We start from the raw sequence: 23,918 nt of genomic DNA, 5'->3' as shown, positions 1-23,918 counted from the left end.
ATATACCATCCCAAAACCATATGGCAATGGGAAGAAGGTCTCTAATAACTTATAAAGCGTCCACACCATTTTCAATTTATCGATATGGGATAACTCATCCCAACTGTTGAATTAGGCTGGACTTATTGTGAATGCCAGCATATTAACGGGGGACACAAGTGCACACACTACATAATCCAAAGAGATATATACCATCCCAAAACCATATGGCAATGGGAAGAAAGTCTCTAATAACTTATAAAGCGTGCACACCATTTTCAATTTATCGATGTGGGATAACTCATCCCAACACAATATTTATATTTCTCCATTATTTTCTCATTTTGTATCAATTGCCATGCTACATAATAAACAAAAATATTTTTCCACTTCTAAAGAAAATTAACAGAATTATGGTAGTGACTCAAAGTTGGATTTATAAGCTGCTCTGATGCACTATAAAGTATAAATGGCAACATCCTACACTAGAAAATTCCAAATAATAACGATTATTTATAAATAAATACAAAAAGATAAAATACATGATATTAAAATAAATAAAATATGAAAAAAATTAAAAATAAAAATCTCAAAAGCCCTCCTATAAAAGAATGATTTGTTAAACTAGAGTTAGAAAAAATAAATATTCTCACTTTGGTGTTCAATGTAAAATATTTTCTAAACTGGTGTTGTAGGTATGAGGACTGAGGAGCTATGTCTTTTGGTTTGGAAACTTCAAACCTCTAGAGCTATACTTTTTTATATATCTCAAATTGGTGTTCTTGTAAGAACCTATATTTTTTAAAAATTGAGAGATTTTAAGACTTTGATTTTTTAAAAATTCATATCTCTAACCCAAAGATAAATTGATAATACAAATAATTACAACTAACAGTAGTTGCTAATGAGAAAATACATTTTTAAATATACATTATTTATTAATGCACATTCTCCATTATTACTCTGAATATCAATGCACAAGCTTATAGCAATTAATTCATGGTGAGAAATCCAATTCAATGAAAGTCAATGTTACACTTTTCTTTTTTTTTTTTTTTAAGTGATCTATAATTTTGTGTTTTTGTAATTATTACAATACAAGTATGATCGTACGAGGTTGTCATATATGAGTCTTTTACATTACATTATTGTACGCTATACTTCTTTTTGGTAAGTTATTTAAAAAAACTCTAAACAAAGTATATGATGAAAAAAGTAAAAATAATAATCTAAATACATCGAAATTTTATTGGGTTATCTAATTATTTTAGTTTCATTATGTGAGACTTGCAATAATTTTAGTATTCTTTGCAACACCTCCCTATCTTAATACATCATATGATCCAAAGTAATTCAAGAACTTGATTTTTAAATATTTTCCTGCTTTTGTTATATCCAAAGTTAAAGGTTTGAAATCTGCAAATAAGAAAATATAGCTCCTTAACTGTACGAACACTAGTTTGGAAATTATTTTTCATCGAACATTATAGTGGGAATTTTTATTTTTTCTAACTCTATGTTAGCAAATCATTCTCTATAAAATGGGAACACAAAAGGATAATTTACTACTTTTATTTTAAATAATCGTTATTTGCCTATACATTTTCCATCCTACGCTAATGCTTTGCAAATTTTATTACATCATGAGTTTTGTTACAACATGGATTGTAGTGTAAATTTTTAAGAAATGTATCATGTTATTCACATAGTAATGAAATGTCCCATCATTAAAAGAACAATTATGAGCATTAAACTTGTCAAGTGATTTTCGTATCAAAATTACACAAACATTTCATTACCATTTTAAATATTTAATACCAGTATCAAACTTAACGTCAAGAGTTAGGAATAATAAAATAGTGGAAAATATTTTTAAAAAAGTGATAATTACAAGTGATATGCATAGAGAAAAGTAAAAACTTAATTCTTTCTTCCAATTTGTGAGGCTAGTAACTATGATTAGCACAATAGTTTGTAAACAAATTCCACTTAGCATTCCTCCCCAAACGCCCTGCACTTAAATATTATCGGTAAAATATTAATCAAAAATTACTAAAATAAAAAACTTAATTAAGTACACAATATTTTTTTAAAAAAGATTTATTACCATAGCTCCTAAACCAAGTTTGAATCCAAGTATTATGCCAGGCGGCAGCCCAAAGATATAGTAGCATCCGATGTTGATGTATGCAATAAGTGCTTGCCATCCAGCTCCAATTGCAACCCCTAAATCCAATCATCCAATAAGTTCAACGAGCCAGAAATTAGGTTTAATTTCAAAAGATTCTGATCCGCTATACAATAAGAAATTAGGTTTAACGACTTGAAACAAAATGATATTATGTGTGCGATTTTTCACATGAACGACCCGGATGCAAAGTATTTGATTTTTTGATAATTTAAGACATAATAGGTACAAGGATCAATCAAATACAACCTTTGTTATTAGAATTCAGCAGATGATTGGACCCTTTAAATTCCACGTAGATAGAAACCGCTTATGTCATGTTTGGTCATTGATACTAAATAATGACAGTAATGAGAATAATTTATAGTGCAAATTTTCATAAAATGTACTGTGTAGTTGCCATGGTGGTGAAATTTTCAAAAAAGGTTTTTATCCCCTACTTTTTACACCACATCTTTAAATGACAATGCGTTGCTATGATTTGTTGTGAAGAAATAAGATGATTGAAATACAATTTACATTGATTTTCCATATTACCAGTCCTACCATTAAATACCGATGATCAAACTGGTTGTTAATGGAACAGAGATAATTGAATAGGTTGATGAACTAATTAGCTGATAGAACTGGTTGAAGGCTATTGAGAAGAACAGTTAAGGCCAAGAACACAGCTAATCTTGTAGTTTCTTTACCCACAGGAATACTTGATGTGAAAAGGTATGGGAACCATTCCTTTGTTGTAAGTACTAGGATAACTGCTACCAATCCTATTGCCACCGATGTTATGGAAACCACCCACACTGATATCTTGGCTTGTTTGTGATTACCAGCTCCCAGCTCGTTCGATTCTCGAACACTGAAAGGAATCAAACAAGATCGATAATTTATGATTTTAACATTTCACACAAATGTGGTGGTAATATTGCTGCAATGCAAGGAGAGTTACCTAATGCCTGCATTGAAACCAATTGCTACCATTGCATCCCAACCATCTATGTTCATGCTGCATGGTTAATTTTTGAGTTGATAAGCAAAGATATAAACACTTATATCAAACCATTTGGACAAGGGGCAACAAAGAATCAAGTACTCATGTATATATGACTAGGGTACATGTCCAAGATTTATACTCAGGGAACGAAGATACTGAGCATGTTAAACATGTTCGATCACACAAGGCTTCAAAAAATTAGAAGTATCAATATTCAATCACGTAATATATGTTAAGTGTATACAAATTCAAAATTGATAGAAAAATTATCTTAATTTTAAGACTTTAAAGGATTTTTTTTTTAATTTTTGTTCCGCCTCTGGTTGTACTAAATTATTTTTTAAAAATTGATGAATTTAGCTGAAAATGTTATTTTAAAACGTCGAGAATAACATATTAGTCTAGTAGTTGAATGTTTTTTCTTTGACCCTTATGATAGAAATTCAATTCTTATCGGTATCAGAAAAATCAATTTATCCTCCTATAGTCCTATCTCCTCTCTTGCCTGTAACCCGTAGATAATTCTCCAATCATACCTTGGAATAAAAAAAAGTCAAAGCATTAACTCTAAAGCAAGCATTCATATGAGAGTATCGATTATTAGACCCGTTCTACATGATAGGTTCGGGCTAGGGTAGGACCCACTAGTTAATGATCGGACAATAATCTCTGATTAATCACCGTAATTTGTAAATAATCACAAAAAGACAAAAAAAATAATACTAAAATAAATAAAAACCAAAAAGAATAAATTAAAATCACAAAACTCTCATCTTATCACTTTCTACCATATAAGGGTGATTTGTTAACTCACAAATTACAGTTATTTACTAAGACTTTCTCAATGATCGGATAGGCTAGGCTAGACAAGAGTCTAATGGATTTTGCTAGGTTAATGTTGAGAATTATGATGGTGTAGACCATGGTTAGATGTGGAAGATGTCAAGTGCAGGATGTTAAGCTAATGTGATCATCAGAAGAAGCTCAAGTGATCAACAGCTATTACACTTATGAAGCAGTAGCCCTCACGTGCTATATCAGGCTATCAGCTCTCTTTATTAGTTAGTTAGGATGTTAGTTTGTTATAAACCAATGTTAGTTTGTTATAACTAACGCTTGTTCAGTTAGTGTAGTTAGCTATCTCATAGCCGTATATATAGGCTTGTATTCTGTTTCCTATGTATGTATGTTGTTGATTAAGACACGCGGTAATAAAATTCTGTAAATAGCATAATTAATGTATAATTTAAATATTATAAATGATAATCTCAATGGAATTATTAATATTTTTTCAATTTAATTATTATATATGATAGTTAGAGCTGTTCAAAAGTGACCCGACCCGAAAATCCGATTCGAAATCGAAAGTAAACCGACCCGAAAATGTGTTCCTTTTTTAGGTTTATCGAACCGACATTACCCGACCCGAAGCTATACCCAAACCGGTTGACAACCGAAAATGGGAAAACTAAACCCGAGCTGTAATCGATTATTCTAACCAACACGTAACTGTTAATCGAGATTACCCGAATTTAATAATGACCGATCCGAGTCATATTCGACCCGAATCATGCTCAAAACCGAACTCGATCCGGCTAAAACCAACTTAACCCGAACGAAGTTTAGATCGAACTGCTGTAAACCTGAACTAGTTTTTTACATAGAAGTATGATTGACTCATATTCAATCATCTTATTAGTTTTTCTAATAAAGTTATAAATATTTTAATAAAATAAATTTTATAAATACATGGTTTCATATATTTAGAGTTAATAATCAATGGTCAATGTTTATTTAACTACTTTTAATTGAATTATATGAAAATTAATAGAAGTTTATAATTTTAAGGGATATTATCAATGGTACCCATGTACTATAGAAAAATAACAATGGTACCCGAGTGTATTTCAGTGGTACCCCCAAGTATATGCTAATTATGACACTATTAATCATTTTTCCGTTAAATGCCCGTTAAATCTCGAATTTGACCTAACCATAGTTAGTTTCTTCTTCTTCCCTTTCCCTTTTCTTCTTCCTGCTCTCCTTCCATGGCTGCTTCAAGTTTCAGAGACATTCAAGAAGCTCAAACTGGGATTCTTCCTTTTCCTTTAAGTGTTGTTGAAATGTCGGAGCTCCGGCATCTTCATCTGGGTGGGAACTATTTTTCCGGTGAGATTCCGGTGGAGTATGGTAGATGGGAAAAACTTGAGTATCTTGCTGTGTCTGGTAATGAACTTCAAGGTAACATTTCTGCAGAGATTGGGAATTTGAGTTCACTTAAGGAGCTTTATATTGGGTACTATAATGGATATTCAGGTGGGATTCCTCTAGAAATTAAAAATTTGACTGAATTAGTGCGTTTTGATGGTGCTAATTGTGGGTTATCTAGAGAAATTCCAAAAGAATTAGGGAAACTTCAAAAACTTGATACTTTATTTCTACAAGTAAATACACTTTCTGGGTCACTTCCTTCTGAATTAGGGTCATTAAGTAGTTTGAAATCCATGGATTTGTCTAATAATTTGTTGTCTGGTAAGATTCCTGAGTCCTTTTCTCTCCTTAAAAATTTGACCCTTTTGAATTTTTTTAGAAACAAATTACACGGGGGTATTCCCGAGTTTATTGGAGATTTGCCTTTATTGGAAGTTCTTCAGTTATGGGAGAATAATTTTACCGGGAGTGTGCCTGAAAAGTTGGAGAGTAATGGAAACTTACAGCTTCTAGACCTTTCTTCTAATAAACTTACTGGAAGTTTACCTTCATATCTTTGTAATGGAGGAAAGCTTCAAATTCTGATTACATTAGAAAATTTCTTGCTTGGTCCAATTCCTGAGAGTTTAGGAAGCTGTAAATCTCTTGTAAGGATTAGAATGGGGGAGAATTTCTTAAATGGATCTATTCCTAAGGGTTTGTTTGGTCTTCCTAAACTTACCCAAGTTGAGCTTCAAGATAATCTTTTAAATGGGGATTTCCCAGAAACAGATAATCCATGGATTTGTCTAATAATTTGTTGTCTGGTGAAATCCCACCTGAGATTAGCCAATGTAAGTTGCTTACATTTGTTGATCTTCTTGAATGTCTCTGAAACTTGAAGCAGCCATGGAAAGAGAGCAGGAAAAAGAAAAGAAAAAGGAAAGAAGAAGAAACTAACTATGGTTAGGTCAAATTCGAGATTTAACGGGCATTTAACGGAAAAATGATTAATAGTGTCACGGTTGTAATTAGCATATACTTGGGGGGTACCACTGAAATACACTGGGGTACCATTGATTTTCCGGTCAAACAAGTAAAAGTAACAATATAATAATAATCACTAATTGATTTGCATCTTCATTATTTTGCTTTAAGTAAAGCAACCTTATCATCTATTAAAAAATGACTAACAACTTAATCTGATACTGACTCGACCAATAGTAATTAGTAATTCGCAATTCGTAGCCGAATTCTACTTGAAAAATACCCGAACCCGATCTGTACCCGGTAAAACCGAAGCAATTATTAACCGATTACAACCCGAGATCGATTGAAACTCGACACGTACTTACATCGACACCGAACTGATGCTAACCCGATATCTCGAATAACCGATCTTCAACCGAACCGTGACTAACCGACCCGACCTGAGTATGACCCGTCGCAACATGCATCCAAAATATAACCGATGCGAAATACAACCGAATCGAATAACACCCATCCGAAACCGACCCGATTACCCGAATGAACACCTCTAAATTGATTATAAATTGATATGTGGGGATTAAAATAATTTTTGTAGTAAAAATGGGGCGGGTTGGACTGGGCCAGAACGGACCTTAAAAGCTCCCGATTTTAATATAAAGGGCCCTTATTCGGTCTGCCCATATTTACTTAAGTCCAGCCCAACCCTTATTCGGCCCATTAAACACCCCTAGCCCAAACCCGTTTCCAAAATTCTAACATATATTAAGGTAAAATGAATTAAACATCTTTATATGATTGATCGAGTGTAAGCTTTGGACATAAGCCGTTGAGAGGTCTACAAGTATAGACAGCCTTAATGATAAATAGTTGAAACAAATCAATAAAATTGACTTAAAGAGTGATAGTTCGTTACCAGATTGCTAGAGCATCAATCGGCAGCAGAGGGTTGGGAAGACGACCAGTGATCACCACTATAAGCATCATGTACCAAAACTCCAAGCTGCAATATTAAGTAATAGATTCAAAGTAAGAATTATTGATTCAGTATCCCGCATAAGATAGAGTCCGAAAGGAGGATTCACAATAGACAAATCATATCTGTGCCCCACCAAGTAGCAATATCAAGTAATAAGATCATTAAATCATTGTAATTCTTATAATGATAGAAAAATTTTGCATAACTTCAATATACGGCCTTAAAATATCAAGAATCACACTGATATTTAATGTGAAATAACAAATACGTCGTACGTACCACAACATAACAGCAGAAGCTAAGGAGAGCTTAACAAATTTCCACAAATCCTGGAAAATCCACCCCAAGCACCATCAGATTTTGTGACGAAAATATATACAAGTTGTCCGATCACATTAAGCCACCAAGAAGTGTTGAGCATGATTGCTGCTCCGATCCTACTAATCCCCGTTCCAACTTCAGGATAAATAGCCAACTCAATACTCCATGTAATACCAGAACAATGGCTGATATCCAAGCCATGACCCGAACTCTACCCTGTGCTTGTAAGAACTTTTGTATTGGAAAGTTCATTGCGTACGGAAATATTTAGGGTATCATCCATAATTCAAATTTCCCTGCTCTTCAAATTTGCATTAATAGTATATGTGATATATCACTAATATGCTAAAGTGAATTTAGTTATTATAAAATATATAACAGCTCGTCTTTTATGAGACCGTTTCACTATGAGACGGACCTATATAATTAGCTTATTTATTATAATTGATCAATTAAAAAGGTAAGTGATCAAATCAACATACTATATGTACATGATTCAGCTCAATGGAGATGGTCTCATTTAAAAATTGATAAATGTAAATATGTTATAGGATTTAACCATTAGTTTAGTAAATATTTTTTTAATTGCTGTTTTTTTATTAGCTTTTGGCTTGTGTTTTTTTGGTTAGTTGAACAACAAAAAATTTGTTTTTTTGACTTTGTGAACAATTATTTTTCTAATAATCGATCAATATCTAAGAACAAATTCACCAAACATTTTCACTACAACTTGCTTATCAGATAGCAAATCAGTCAATACTTAAGTTACAGCTAGTCAAATCAGCCAACAATTCTTACTAACAGTCACTAGGTCCTCGACAGTTTCTATGTATTATAATTGAATATATAATTGAATATATAGAAAAAGGTGAAGTTTTATACTGACCAGTGACCAGCAGCACGAGATATTTCTTCAGTCTCTCCAAAAAGTTGAAGAACAGGGGAAGAATATAAATATAATGTGGTGTAAGAACAAGAGCAGAGGTTAGTAAGATAACCCAAGATCTTTGCATGTATATCCCTAACATTCTCAGTTTCCCTGCACCATACGCTTGTCCACAAAGTGTCTCTAATGCACTTTCCATTCCCAGCTGTATTTCAACATCAAATTTAAAGAATTACACAACATAACTTTTTATCGTATTTGATTTGATAGAAAATATTTTGATTCGGAATTCGAATTCGTGTCGAGGTCTAAATCTCCAATCTCTTACTCTAAATAAATACACTTTTGTAAACTAAAATTATTCCGTAAAAATTACAAATACGGTACTTATTGGAATATAACTTATAGAGAAAAATGTTGAGTAAATCTTAAATGGTTTTTTATAAATTTAAAATGCCACAAGTTATAACGATTTGAAAACAGCTATTTGTACAACTATACTCTAAGTAATTACTACTTTACTAAATAAGGACATTTTTTGTAGTGTTATACCATCATTAAACAACTACTTAAACTACTACGGTGAACACAATTAATATTATATGCATGAGGCATTTTTAAGCATTGGAAATGTATGTATGATGTTCAATGTTACTCAAGATGAAGTGCGATTTCTTATAGAAGTACAAAATGACACTTATAATATGTAACATTCTCTGTTATGAGTGGATTCAATAGGATCTTGGAGTTATAGTCATCCTTAAACGAAATACAATTATAATAACATGTTGAATTAAATTCTATCAACAATGGGAAGTAAATCGGCCAATAAATTGACTTAAAAAGTAATGAAAGAGGAATTTATTCCTTATATTTCTTTTTGGCTATGTTCCAAATTTTTCTTAAAAGTTTTTATGTAAAGGTTTAACTTATATATTTCATATCATTTACAATTCTACGTATCTTTTACTTATTATAAAATATGTACATTTTTACCGTTTATAATTTACTCACTTTTTACTATTTTAATATTTGAATTGAACTTATTATTAATACCAGCATATATATACGAGGAACACGAGGTGCACACACTTTATAGGCCAAGTAGATTACATCCCAAAGTTTTATGACAATGAAAGGAAAGGCTCCAAAGTTTTACGTGTACACCATCTTTAATTCATTAATGTGAAATAAATCATTCTAATATAGATAGTTGGAGCTATTTTACGCCAGCATAGTGAATATCCTTGTTCTTTCAAAACATTTTCCTTTTAAAAAAAAGGTATGTTTTGTCTACTGAGACAATTAAATGAACAAGCCAAAAGAAGCATATGCGTAACGTGAAAAAAGAGAAAATGAAGCGGCATACCATGACACCATAACTAAGACCACTAAAGACGGAGTTCCCGACGGAACACGCAGCCAATTCCAGGTCGCCGATGAACCCACAAAAGGTTTGAGTTAATGCACCTAATGAGTATTGACATAGTGCTGTAAATATTGCTGGCCATGCTATTTTCCATAGTTTCTTTGACTCACTACTAATCTCTTTTCTTAGCTCCCATTTTTGCTTCTTGTACTTTTTCTTTTTTCCTTCTCTTGGGAATCGTCTCTCGCTGAAATAAGTTGAGTTTGAATTCTTAAACTATTAGGTAATAATATATGTATTTAGGGTATATGTAATTTTGTCATATTTGTAGTAGGAGTTTTTTATGTAAGTAGGGTTTTTCCTATTGTGTATATATAACCCTCTTATTCATAAATGAAAGGCAGCCACTTTTGTCCTCTTAATTCTCTCTTTAACAAAAACAATGTTTGTCTAATACTCCTTTCATTCCCATGATCTGAAAATTGGATGAAATTTAGTAAAAAGTAAAATTAAATTGAAAATAACACAAAACAATAAGTGAATGATAAAAATAAATGAATGAGATAAATATAAAGAATAAATTTGTGGATGAAATTTTTTTTAAAAAAATAGGGTTACTGTCAAAAAGAAAAATAGTGCAAAATAAATGAAATAAACTAAAATAAAAAGGAGTGCAAATTAAAAGAGACAAAGGAAGTATGTGCTATGCACCCTATTAAAAAACACAAATCCGGGTTGTAGATTGATAATTTGCAAGGAATTATAAGATGGACTTGGGAAATATTTGAAATTTTAGATCTATTTTCAAAGTTCCATTTTTTTATTTATCAATTGAAAGTAACTTCACACCTACCTAACTATTCTCAAAAGTATGATAGTGGTAGAACTCAAAACCCATTGTACTCTTAGACAACTTGGAAAAACAAATGAGGTATTTCGGGTTTCTTTGAATTTCTTATTAGCTATTCAAGAAAATATTACTATTAGTAGAAAATATATATCAAAAATTTGAAATTGCAATTTGATATGAACAATTATTGCATATAAAAACAACATTAATATTACAGAAATAAACTTTTCTAGACTAATTAAATCAATCTTAATATGTAAAAATAAAAATAAATTCTATGGAGAAAATAATTATTTAAAAATGGAATTTATGAATTAGATTGAAAGAATAAATATATGAAAAGGGAAGAGGTTATAAATTCTTACATGGCGGCTTCAGTTGAGTTGGTTGAACAGTAGAGAAGAGAGTAGTCTAGCTCGTACAAACATGATGAATTGTTAGGAATATAGAATATTTTCCCAAAAATCATATTAATCATATGCTTCATTATAGGAATTATTTTTGTATGCATATCTTTTGGGATGTTTTTGTAATTATCTCAATCTTTTCCATATTGAGAACTTTTGTATACAATATAATATAATTGGAGTAATACAATGAAGACAAGCAAGGATTAACTATGAATAATCCCAATTTCAAGGGGTATTTTTTTAGATTAAATCTGGTAAGCGAATGACTTACTATAGCAAGTTTTATTTTTTTAATAAAAAAGATAAATTAAAATAAAATATTGAAAAATATGTTAAAAATGTTTTTAAAAAATTTTATGTTCTTTTTTATGTAAATTTTCAAAACTTTAATCTAATTTCAAATTAATTTTCAGCTTACTATTTTGGTGAATTACCTATTATACTAGCTCATCAAATTACCCAAGTTTACTTTAGGCAAATACCCCCTAAATTTCGGATTATTCATAGTTAGTCAATAGGTGGGATTATTGTAGGAAAATCATGAAAATGTTGTATTATAGATAATTTTTCCTAAATTTTAAACTAATAAATTACATTAACTATTAAAAAACCTAGTAATGAATAAATTTGACTCAATTATTTTCATCAAAATAAATGACTTATCCAATGTGAATAATTTTTTTTTTATTATAGTGGACTTTTTATGTTACTCCAAAAGTTTTATTTTCTGGGTTATATTTGCATTTATCCCAACTTTAAAAGCGTAATTTTTTTTTTGCGAAAAGGTAAGTAGTATTAGAACAGAAAAAACTGTACAAGAGTACTAGAACATACAATAGGAACATCAACCACCCTTGGTCTTAGTGACTTTAATAGCATCATTCTCTAACCCTAAAGCCACCTTCTAGGAAGGGTTCAAAAGGGAAGAGCAATCATGTGCTAGCCACTAAGAGAGCACATCACCAACCAAAAACAACTAGCTTAAGACAGATACAAACCAGTTTTTATCAGTACAAGATACTTTCTTAGGCATTACACTAACAATTCGCCAGTAAACCTCTTTAGTGACTCTCTCAATAGTGCTTTGGTGACTTGCTATGCATTTCCGCCAGACTGCAGCATTCCTTTGCTTCCAAATGTTGTACATTAGAGCAGCATAGGTGCACTGGATCACTCTCCTTCGAAACCTGCCATTACATGGTTTTTGCAGCCAAGTACTGAGCTAGGTCAAGTCCGCTATTGAGACATTAATCCCAATTTGGTCCTCCAACATTTTCCTGCAGGTAGAGGCATAAGGACAAGTAATGAAAATATGTTCACAAGTTTCAAGCTCCTGTTCACACAGAGGACAAAGCTCATCTGTTTGAATCTGCATCTTTTTCAGCCTGTCCTTTGTCTGGACTCTCCTCCACATATTGTTTAATAAAAATTATATATTAAAATTTTTTATATTAAAATAAATACAATAAAATCTCAAATACATATATTTTAATTGCTATATATCTATAAAAAATATTAAGTACAAAGTACTCTCTTGATAAAAACATTTTACACTAATTCTTTATTGAGATCGTCTCATGGTAAGACGACTTCAATTGAATCAATCAAAACTATTAAAAAAATTGCTTTTTGTATAAGAGTAAATTAAAATTTTATTATTTTTAATAATTTTTAGTAATAAATTGCTTATATAAACTCATCTTACCACATATATTAGTTGGTGATGTAATTAATAAAAGTTGTGAAACTACTCGCAGAAAAGTTGTGAATTAATTAGCAGAAACTTACTCAAAATTGGGCTTAGGACTTAGGACTTAGGAATACACCTCGTATACCCACGTGCAAAATGTTACCAAAACCCATGTGGAATAGTGTAACGGAATCTAATCTGCCCAAGGTCCGAAGAAAAACCCAATTCGGATTCAAGACGAGTAGGCTTTTGATTGAAGCAAATTGGTTTTTTCCGGAGAGTATAGCCGAGTCCCCTTTCTTAGACGTGAGGAGGTTGTCAACTCGGTGGTATAGTCTGACTGATTAAGGGATTTTTTTAGAAGCCTCAGCCGACTCTGCGGTGAGGGACTTCATGGTGCAGCCAACTCGGCTGTGTTTGTGATTCTTACGGAAATCAGTTTTTTACACTGCTTTGACGGTTACTTTTTGTGTAAATTAAGCCCATAACTTCTTTTATTGGGTAATTAGTATATAAACTCCATTTTAGGGTTAGGGCATTATGATTCACAAATTAAGAGAGATATTACAAGAGAGCCATTGTTATTTGTGAGTGTGATTCATCTTGTAAATTCTTTGCGATCATAGTGAAATTATTTGATCTCGGTGCTGGTGGACTTAGCTATCACATTGATAGTGAACCACGTTAAATCTCTTGTGTCGTTTTCTATATTGTTTTGTTTGAATTTCTTTATTGCTTCATTATTGTTCATCGATCTTACTTCCGCTGTCGCACAACAATTGGCATCAAGAGCTCAGGTTATAGTCCTTGGAGAGGTTTTTGATTGAAACAATGGCTGGAGATTCTACAATAAGAATTGAGAAATTTACCGGGAAAAATAGCTTCGGGCTATGGCAAATAATGATGAAGGCTCTATTGAAACAGTAGCAAATCTGGCGTCCGTTGGCTCCAAAGAGTACTACTGCAGGGTCGGAAGACGGACTAACTGACGGGCAATTAGTAGTAATGGAGGAAAAGGCTCATTCTACCATTTTGCTAAGTTTGGATGATCATATCATCACGGAGGTTGCTGATCAGGCTATAGCGGCGGAATTATGGTTAAAATTGGAGTCATTGTGTAACACCCCTGAATTTCCGACCCCTTAACAAAACCAAAACCGTAAAGGACGGGAGGAAATTCGAGTGTTACATAAAAGAAAAGGAAAAGACTTTAGATAAACGTTATACATTAACTTTAAAAGGGTGAGTGGAAATTTCGGCAGCATCTCTTCTAAAAATCGCACATGTGGTAGAGCAATCAGCACAATAAAACATTAAACTAATCTACGACATCATTGCCTTTAAAATCTCTCACCACGGCGGAATGATTTGTCGCCGGCTTCTTAAATCAACATGCCAAGCATGGATCGTGGTTTCAGTGTCGAAGTCTGCGTTTAAAAAGACTTAACTCCTTAAAACCATACAGAATTATAAACTACGCAGCGGAAATACAAATATACAAGGGAGGACACCAGGCCTTATAACAAAACACATACAACCAAAGTTTACAAAAGATAATAAGAGCTACAAAATCGAAAGATAGCGGTATGACACAAATTATGCTTCGCCCTCATCACTCTCCCTCAATGAAATGCAATGCAAAAGAAGCTCCAATACCTGCTACGCCTGTCTATGATCCTCCTCCTGCTCGACATTAGACCAAAGGCCAATGTGTCATAGTAGGACAATCATAGAAAGTCATCAACAATCAAACATAAACACAAACACGTACACGTCAGTAACTAGCATCAAATATAATAAGGCCAACTACGAAATAGCATTATATTATAAAAAAACATACGATGATTTCATAAGACACAAGCACAGATAGTAACCGTTTATCGGCCACTTATACTTCTTAATTTCATTACATGTTTTCCAACCCAAACCATGTGTGCTTGGATAGAATGCAGGTCTTCGCGCTCCTCTTTTCAAACATCAACTCTTGCAAAACACGTATAGTATCAACTCGACCAAGGCATTAACAAAATACCTAACACATGACCTTATAGAGTTTGTCTATCTTAAGGTAAGTGTGATCATAGTCTGTAACACCCTTGAGGTAACTTAACTTAGGCACACTTCTCACTAGCATAAACTATTCTATCAATAAGTAGATGTTCTATCAATGAGTAAATATTCTATCAAAGAGTAAACGTTCTATCAATGTGTAAGTTTTCTATCAAAGAATGAACCTTCTATCATTAAATAACTTTCGATAAATGAATAAACTTTCTATCACTGAATAACTTTCTATCAGTGGATCTTTCTCTACTTCCTGGCATAGTGACACGGCCAAGGGAGTCATCGGCCATCCGGCGCCCATGGCAAAGTATGAGCTCATGCCCCCTCCAGCTGATCCTCTCGGGTCCTACCTTCGGGAAAAACTAACACACTAGGGTACTAAACCAGTGAAAAGGCCCCCATATTGGGGTTTGCAAGGCCCGTATGGTAACACCTCGGTCAAGGGGCGGTATCGGTCATCCGGCGCCCAGTGACCCAAGCATGCTCATACCCCCCTTACGGTGGTCCCGTCGAACCTCACCTAGGGGATTACTAAATCAACCGGACATAATCCAGTTGAGTCATGCCAACTAATCATAATCCCAAGCAGTCTCGTTTTGGGATGGAGAAATCAAAGCCTCTAAGTACACCAACATCTGTGAGCTGCAAATTGTCTTTGTCTATGTAACCTCAAACTGAGGAGGAGTTGGCGTATATGTCTAGGGTCCCTTATGCCAACGCAGTTGGTTGTTTGATGTATGCTATGGTCTGTACTAGGTCGGATATTACGCACGCTGTTAGTGTTGTGAGTAGGTTTATGGCTCGACCTGGGAGAGAGCACTGGCAAGGGGTGAAAAGGATTTTTCGCTATTTGAGAGGGATGTGGATACCAGGAGGTCGATGATCGGGTATGTGTTCACTTTGGGTGGTTCTGTGGTTAGTTTGAAGTCTACACTACAGTCTTCAGTTACGTTGTGTACTACTGAAGCTGAGTACATGGCTTTGACTTCTGCAGCTAAGGAGTCGATTTGGCTCAAAGGCCTTGTAGGTGAACTGGGTATGCACAGGATTTTGCCACGGTGTATTGTGATATTTTAAGTGCCTTTTACTTAGCTCAAGACTAAGTGCACCATGATCGATCCAAACACATTGATGTCAAGTATCATTTCTTGTGTACTGACAAGAGGGTAAAGGTAAAGAAGATCGGGACCGCTGACAACCCAGCTGATTTCTTTACTAAGTATGTTCCATTTAGTAAGTTTAAACATTGCTTAGACTTGCTAAATATTGATTACTATGTGATGTAGTAGGCCCTTAGGGGCGGTGTTGGGAAGCTCCTATTGTAGGCGTGTTGGCCTTAAGGTGGAGCTTGCCCAGGACTTGTGATGTAGGTGGAGCATTATGAGTTGTTATACTTAGTGAAGAGTAATTGATGGGTCTTGGTTGGAGACTTGTCGGGATGGGTCTTGGTTGAAGACTTATCGGGATGTACGGCTTATGGATGAGCTTTGCATCGGGTTTTGGCTTGTGAGATGTTCACTATGTGTTGACGAGAATGTTTGCTGAATACGAGTTTTCGTCAAGGTGGAGATTGTTGATAATGGTGGCTCTAACTAGTAGCACCATGGTTGAAGATGAATTGGAGATGAAGGTCATGAACAGTGGGCAAAGCTGAGTAGCCTACTGATGGTGTTTGGATTCAAGACGAGTCGGCTTTTGATTGAAGCAAATTGGTTTTTTCCAGAGAGTATAGTCAAGTCGGCTTTCTTGGAAGTGAGGATGCCGCCGACTCGGCGGTATAGTCTGACAGATTACGGGATTTTTCTAGGAGCCTCAGCCGACTTAGCGGTGAGGGACTTCATGGGGCAGCTAACTCGGCTGTGTTTGCGATTCTTACGGGAATCAGTTTTTTCCACTGCTTTGAAGGTTACTTTTTGTGTAAATTAAGCCCATAACTTCTTTTATTAGGTAATTAGTATATAAACCCCATTTTAGGGTTCGGGCATTATGATTCACAAATTGAGAGAGAGATCACAAGAGAGTCATTGTTATTTGTGAGTGTGATTCATTTTGTAAATTCTTTGCGATCATAGTGAAATTATTTGATCTCGGTGCTGGTAGACGTAGCTATCACATTAATAGTGCACTACGTTAAATCTCTTGTGTCGTTTTCTTATTGTTTTGTTTGAATTTCTTTATTGTTTATCGATCTTACTTACGCTGTCGCACAACATTATTCATGACAAAAATTTGGATTTACATATCTAATTGTAAATTAAACAAATTGAAGTTGAATATATATATATAATTCTCAATTATGAAAACTATGATTTTTCATCTCATTTCTAGGCCATTAAATTTTCAGAAACGGGCCTGTCGGTGCATGATATAGAGCGCACACCAACATCTTCTCCCTGAAGAAATTATAAGGATCCGATTTCCTTTATGAAGGGCATCACTGCTCCATCCTATGCCAAATTTTTAAGAAAATATAAAATATATTTAACGTCATAATTCAAAATTAAAATATTTTTTGATTTACTATTACTATTTAAATTTGATTTATATGTTCGTTAACAACGTTAGAGTACATTAGCCAGAACCTTTAATTACTTACTTCAATTTCATCATGTAATGTTAATCATAAAATATAAGCGTAAATTGATCAATAAAATTCATTTGTGAGTAATTAAAAACTAGTTCAGTTAAGTATGCAAAAATAATTCAACTAATAATTTAATATATAACCATTAAATGAATCAAATTAATTTAAATCTTTTTATGAGGCTAAAAAACTATTCATAGATAATTAAATATTGGACGAAATTCTAATAATAAAAGATATAATCATAAGTTAGTTTGATGGTTTAAAACTTTTTATTTTTATTTTTAACGGAGTTTTGATTCTCACTAGATATTCCCCTCTTCATTTCCTTAATGAATTACTAATATACTTCAAATAATAATAATAATAATAATAATAATAATAATAATAATAATAATAATAAAAGAAAGTATTTATTAATATAAAGTAAAACAAGATATAACCTATTAAAAAAGATATACTCTATATGGTCATGAAACATGTGTTGATGAAATTTCGTTTGTTAGTCTCCACTGCAACCGAGAGGAATCAATCAACTTCACATCACTAACCTGTAATTGTACGTATACGTATACGTATACATCCAATAATGACCAAAAAGGCATTAAATGAATAAATATAATGAATAATTAAAATATAGTTAGCGTAATAATAATTATATTTATTTACCTGACAATGAATAACATAAATCCAATTTTGATCATCAACTTTAGTATAAGCACAATTTAGAACATTAAGACCTTCTTCAAGTTGTATAATATTGATAACCTTTGAAAGAGGAAATACATCATCTTCATCCTTAATCATCGCGCTAATTTCGATTTCTAATGCTTCAGATAAGTTCTTAATCTTTACATAACTTTCATTAATCGAAGGATTAGTGCTTCTAATTATCGACGCTCCAATATTATTATTATTATTATTATTATTATTATTATTATTATTATTATTATTATTATTATTATTTGGTACATAATCGGACAATAACATTGCCTTTTTTAACATTTCTCTCTTATTTTGAAGCTCCATAACATTTTTCTCCAAATCTTTTATATAATTTGTTGCCCCTTCTATAGGATCACATACTGAGGAATTTCCCTGAAATTTTCACGTGATCAGAGTATCAAAATATATCTTTATATATAATTAATATTAAAATTAAATAAATAAGTTATGTATTGTGCAATAATGATAAAATTCCTAAGAAAGAATTAATGATAAAATAATAAAAATATTTAAGAATATTATGTCTCCAAAGTAAAAACAATAATAAATTATATGAAAAAAGTACAAAATTCTTTCTTACATACAGCTTTAAGAGCTGTATATATATTCTCTTTTTAAATTTGTGCATACTTTTTAATCAAATATACTAAGAAATAACAATTTTTAAAATCCCTGAAAATGGCACTTTAGTGTATTAACATATGTTTTTGTTATGAATAACAACCAACAACTATAAACTCAAGCTAAAAATACTAAAATTAATGATTGTAATTACAAGATAGTCCGTTCGTTGTTTTTTGTACTTTCCATTTACTTTTTGCACAGTTTTTAAAGGAATTTTTGAGTTTCAATATCTCTAAATACGCATTATAAAAAATTAAAAAAATATATGATAAAAAATTATACATTAAGACAAATCTAACAAAATCTCACATGGATATATTTTATCATCTATATATTCTTGAAAATCTTATTAAATTTTTCTCTCCAAAATAGAGTATTCTAAACGGGAAGAACATTAAAAAACAGAGAAAGTATGTTATATTCTATCATGTTTCTTCATATAAGAGTTCTTTAGATTAAAGTATACAAACTAAATAACGTTAAATATTCCACTTGAAAAATTAAGTTGATGATATTTGAATGAACCTATGATCTTTCAATCACGTTGACTTTTGATATTTTTTTAAATAATCAACTCAACAAAAAGCTTAAATTGATTATTATAATTTTCAAATATGTTTTTTTAATTTATATTAACATATGTGTAATCAACATTAAATATTCAAAATAACAATGTAATTTGAAACAATAGTTGTAATAATCTAATTGAATAATACTCTCTCATATTCACCCAATGTGTCCCATTTGACTTTTCATCATTTTTTAGGTGGTCAAATGGAACCATATGTGAAAGAAAAAATATAGTGTTTTTTAAATTTTTGTAGGGGTAAAGAGGGGTTCGTAGGTATAAAGGTGTAAAAAAGCTAAGTTTAGTAGAGGTAAATCATTAAAGGTAACAAATCCAAAATAGAAATAAGACATTTAAGATGACTTGACCAAATAAGAAAATGAGACTCTTAGGATGAATAGGAGGGACTAGGGAGTATAATATTGAGAAATAATTTCCAGGATGCATATAATAAAATTAAAATAGATACGTAGAATGCAATAATAATTGTGTAAATTAATTATGACTTATTTTAAGCAATTAATATATTCAAACATAAAATAAAAAAATAGGAGTGATAATAATTGAGATAAATAAAAAGAAGCTAAGTTTCTAAATTTGGCAAAAAAAAAAAACAAAAAAATAAGTAATGAGAAGATTACTCTGACAGAGTCTCGTGGTAAGAGAGAAAAGAGAGAAGAGAAAAGTTGCTCAGACATTTCGATTTAGTTGTTGCTTGAAATGCTGATGACCCTCCATTTCTTTGAGGATAATCATCCTTTTTATAATGCAGGATCACTGTTAACAATTGTGCTGAAGTCATTTTCAATACTCTTCTAATTATCATTAACTACCTTTTGTTTTGTTAACGTATTTCAAGGCAAATTTTGAACCTCGATATCTCGTTATACGCATAATAAAAAAATTGTAAAAATTATATATTAAAATTCTTTACACCAAGACGAATCTAACAAGAACCCAAATAAATATATTTTGTCTTTAATATATACTTTAAAAATCAAATTTAAATTTCTCTCAAACAAAAACGAACGGAGGGAGTATCTTTATTTTTCACTTCATATTTTTTATATTGTGATTCCTTATATGAGAATTACTCCATTTATTCATTAGTGAAGTTTTCACAATAAATATTCACGACAATTAAGAAAATTAAAATTTTTGAGATAGTAGATATATTATTTTATTGAACAATAAATTTAATGAAAGAAAAATAAGGACCATAAATATTAAAAAAATAGTTAGTAAAAAAAATATGCAGACCACGACTATTAAAAATATATTTTTATAAAGTTAGAGGAAAACATGTAGAGACCATAAAAAATATATAAATGTTATAATAAAGGTATTAGAAGATATGTGAGGACCATAAATATTATTAAAATGAGAATGAATAAGATTATTTTATCCAAAATTTGTGATACTAATAAAAAGATTATTTATTAAAACAATATTTAAAACAACCAAAATAACAAATAAGAACTTTTTTAAGTAACAGATAAAGTACTTTATTTGACATGTAAGTTAGAGGGGTCAAGATTATTGACTATTAAAAAACTACACAAACTATTAGGAAAGACTAATTTATAGTTAAATCAAAAATTTATGGGCCGACTTGTTTTCAATTTTAACCTAAAAGTAATTAATTATGATTTTAAAGTGATTAATTTTATGTTAAATAAATATATAACATTAAATGGAACAATTATGACAAAGTGATTAATTCAAATCTTAAAGAAATAGACATTTAAGTAAAGAATTCAGACCATAAAGTGATCATTCATAACATTAAAGTGAACAACTTTAACTTGATAACTAACAAATTTAAAAATAATCAATTACAACCTTAGAATAATCGATTTAAGGTAAGGGTGCTAAATTATAAGTCATCACCTGTATAGTAATCAATAATAATTTATAATCTTAAATGATCAATTATATCTTATAAGACATCAATTTTAATTTTAAAAGTATTAATTATGATCTTAAATTGATCGATTTAGCGATCATATAATATAAAAAGTTAAAATTAGAATAATTGAGCTACTCTCCTTTAAATAGTCTCACTATAAACCATCTCTCCTAAAACTTGCTAGATAATATAAGGAGTTTAAGGTTAAATTTTGAACTTTTCGATTTTAGTTCAAAATCGAAAACGTATATTCATAGCCACAAAGCACATATCTTATTACAAATACTTTATTTGTTTTATTATGATTCCAACTGATAGAAACATGCAATATATCACAATTAGTTATAAATATTTTAGAACGAGTGTAATATTAGACAATGATGCGATTTTATACGATGATTCAAATATTGGAGGTGCTTGGTTCATGGTTTATAGCTTAATTTTATGATTTACTTTTAGTTTTTGACTTGTTGATTGGTCACTTTTAAAGCAGCTAAAAACCTGGTTTTTAAGTCAAAATAACAAATCGCTCCAGCTAGTTTTTTTTTGTTGGCTTTTGACTTATTGGTCCATTTTTCTCTAATAAACAACCAACAATTACTACTCAAAACATCTCCACAAATAACTGATTTTTTAAGTTAATAAAAACAATCAATATTTCCAATAAAACAAACAAGTCAACTAAAAAGTCAACCATCAACCTTCAACAGCAAATTGCAAAACACTTCATTATTATTGAACTGCCTATTTATTTTTAGGTTGTACCATATATTGTGTCAATTTGAATTTAGTTTATCTACAATGAGTGTACGAACATGAACCAATAATTGATTATAATTACAATTACACTTAATTAATCCGAAAAATAATAACTTGCGAAACGTATTTGCAAGGATCCGCAAATGGCGTTAAGTTTGGATTTATGTTTTACTTTTATAATGAAAAGGACGGTACAATTGCTGAATACATTGACAACTATGCAAAGAGGCTAGAGCACGTAAAACGTGGGATCACAAGTTGTGATGCTCCACATTCTCTATTTGTCAGTTATACTTATCCCCTGGTTCTAATTTAATTTCTAGAGTAAATAACTTTTTTTTAAGCTAATTCTTAAATGAGATTATTTTCATTGAATTGGTCTAATATATATATATATATTTTTTTATTTTAAAGTGATCATATAATGTTAAATTGATCACTTACAATGTTAAAATAACAATTTTTTATGATTATAGAGTGATTACTTATAACCTTAAAATAATCATTTATAATGTTAAAGTAAATAATTAAATAAATGGTAATTATATAGGCCGCCCATCTCATAGTAAGACGGTCTCATACAAGAGAAGCTGCTTTTTTTAATATTTTAAATTCAATTCTCATTACTTAGTGTTTCTTTAAAAAAAAAAGTATTCACCGAAATTTTATTTCACTATTTTTTTTACATATATTTTGGATGGATGCTCATACATTTTTATTTGTAAAAGGAGGGAAAAATAGAGTTGTATAGGTGTTGATTTAGGTTTGTGATCATGAGTATTTGATGAATGAATTTTTGCTTGGTTATTTGATTAACTTTTAAATTTTGATTTGTTTTTTAGTTAGCAATTAAATTTTTTTTTTATTAGTTAAAAATTGATTTTTAAGCCAAAATGAAAAAACTTGTTATAAACAAATTTATATTTTCACCAACTTTTAACTTATTAACTCACTTTTTTATATTAATAATCATCCAACAAGTAATATTTTATAACACAAAACACTCTTACAAAAATAATAAACAACCGGCATATCCAATTAGTTTAAAATTAAAATCGATAAAATAACTAACATTTTCGGTCAATTAATAATTTTTTTTAGTTGGGTATATAGAATTGATTTTTTTGAGATATTAATTCAATAATTTGATTTGATGAAATGCTATTTCAGAAGATTTGGTGTCGAGTTAATGTAATTAATGAAGTAGTACTATTTTAGATTTTGATTCGGATTAAATTGAATCCAAAATAATTAGCTCCAAACATAAATTACTCCCTAGTCACTTCAGAAAAAAAAGTTACTCCCTAGTCCCTATATGTCTCTAGCATTGCGGACAAATTTGAACAAATCAAAAAACATAAATAATGTGAATAAAAAATATAATTAATATATATAAAAGTGACAAAAATATATAAATAAGATAAAGATAATTATGTGAATCAAAATTTAAAAAAAATATAAATTATAATCAAAAATACAAGTAAATCAATTATCATATTTTACGAGACGAACCTAAATAGAAAGTACAAAAGAAATACTCCCTTCTATTTAGCTTACCGAGATAACATTTTAACCTTTGATATCTCAAATTATTCTTAATTAAAAATTATAAAAAGTTAATATTAATAATCTTTGTATTCAGATGAATCAAACAAGATCCCACACACACGACTATGTTTTAACTTATAGATTAAGAGTAAAATACAAATTAAGAGTGATAAGTGAATAGTGTAAAAAAATGGAACAATTAGGCTGAATAGAAGGTAATATATTATTACTTTAAATCAAACACAAGAGTAAATTATAGAACTATTAGGGACCTCCATGAGCGAAACATCATTGCT

The 23,918-nt window shown here is 30.9% G+C and overlaps 1 protein-coding gene and 1 pseudogene across 4 annotated transcripts; both read right to left on the bottom strand.

The window, feature by feature from the left end:
- Positions 1 to 1,300: 1,300 nt before the first annotated feature.
- Positions 1,301 to 10,150, bottom strand: LOC130801770 (protein DETOXIFICATION 33-like; annotated as a pseudogene).
- Positions 10,151 to 11,940: 1,790 nt separating this feature from the next.
- On the bottom strand, positions 11,941 to 20,145 carry LOC130801749 (uncharacterized). Of its 4 annotated transcripts, none has more exons than XM_057665631.1 (4): positions 20,048 to 20,145; positions 18,158 to 18,586; positions 17,932 to 18,039; positions 11,941 to 12,427 (listed from the first exon to the last, which is right to left on the bottom strand). In XM_057665631.1, exons 1-3 carry the CDS (start codon positions 20,102 to 20,104, stop codon positions 17,959 to 17,961), a joined length of 567 nt encoding a protein of 188 aa, XP_057521614.1. In that variant the 5' UTR covers positions 20,105 to 20,145; the 3' UTR covers positions 11,941 to 12,427; positions 17,932 to 17,958. The 4 variants fall into 4 exon arrangements, with proteins under 4 accessions (XP_057521614.1, XP_057521613.1, XP_057521615.1 ...); XM_057665630.1 differs by lacking the exon at positions 11,941 to 12,427 and adding an exon at positions 12,890 to 14,523; XM_057665632.1 differs by lacking the exon at positions 11,941 to 12,427 and adding an exon at positions 12,890 to 14,523 and having other exon boundaries at positions 17,950 to 18,039.
- Positions 20,146 to 23,918: the final 3,773 nt, after the last annotated feature.

This window comes from Amaranthus tricolor, chromosome 15 (assembly GCF_026212465.1).
Source record: "Amaranthus tricolor cultivar Red isolate AtriRed21 chromosome 15, ASM2621246v1, whole genome shotgun sequence".
Lineage (NCBI taxonomy): Eukaryota > Viridiplantae > Streptophyta > Magnoliopsida > Caryophyllales > Amaranthaceae > Amaranthus > Amaranthus tricolor.
This window is presented reverse-complemented; position numbering and strand designations above follow the sequence as displayed.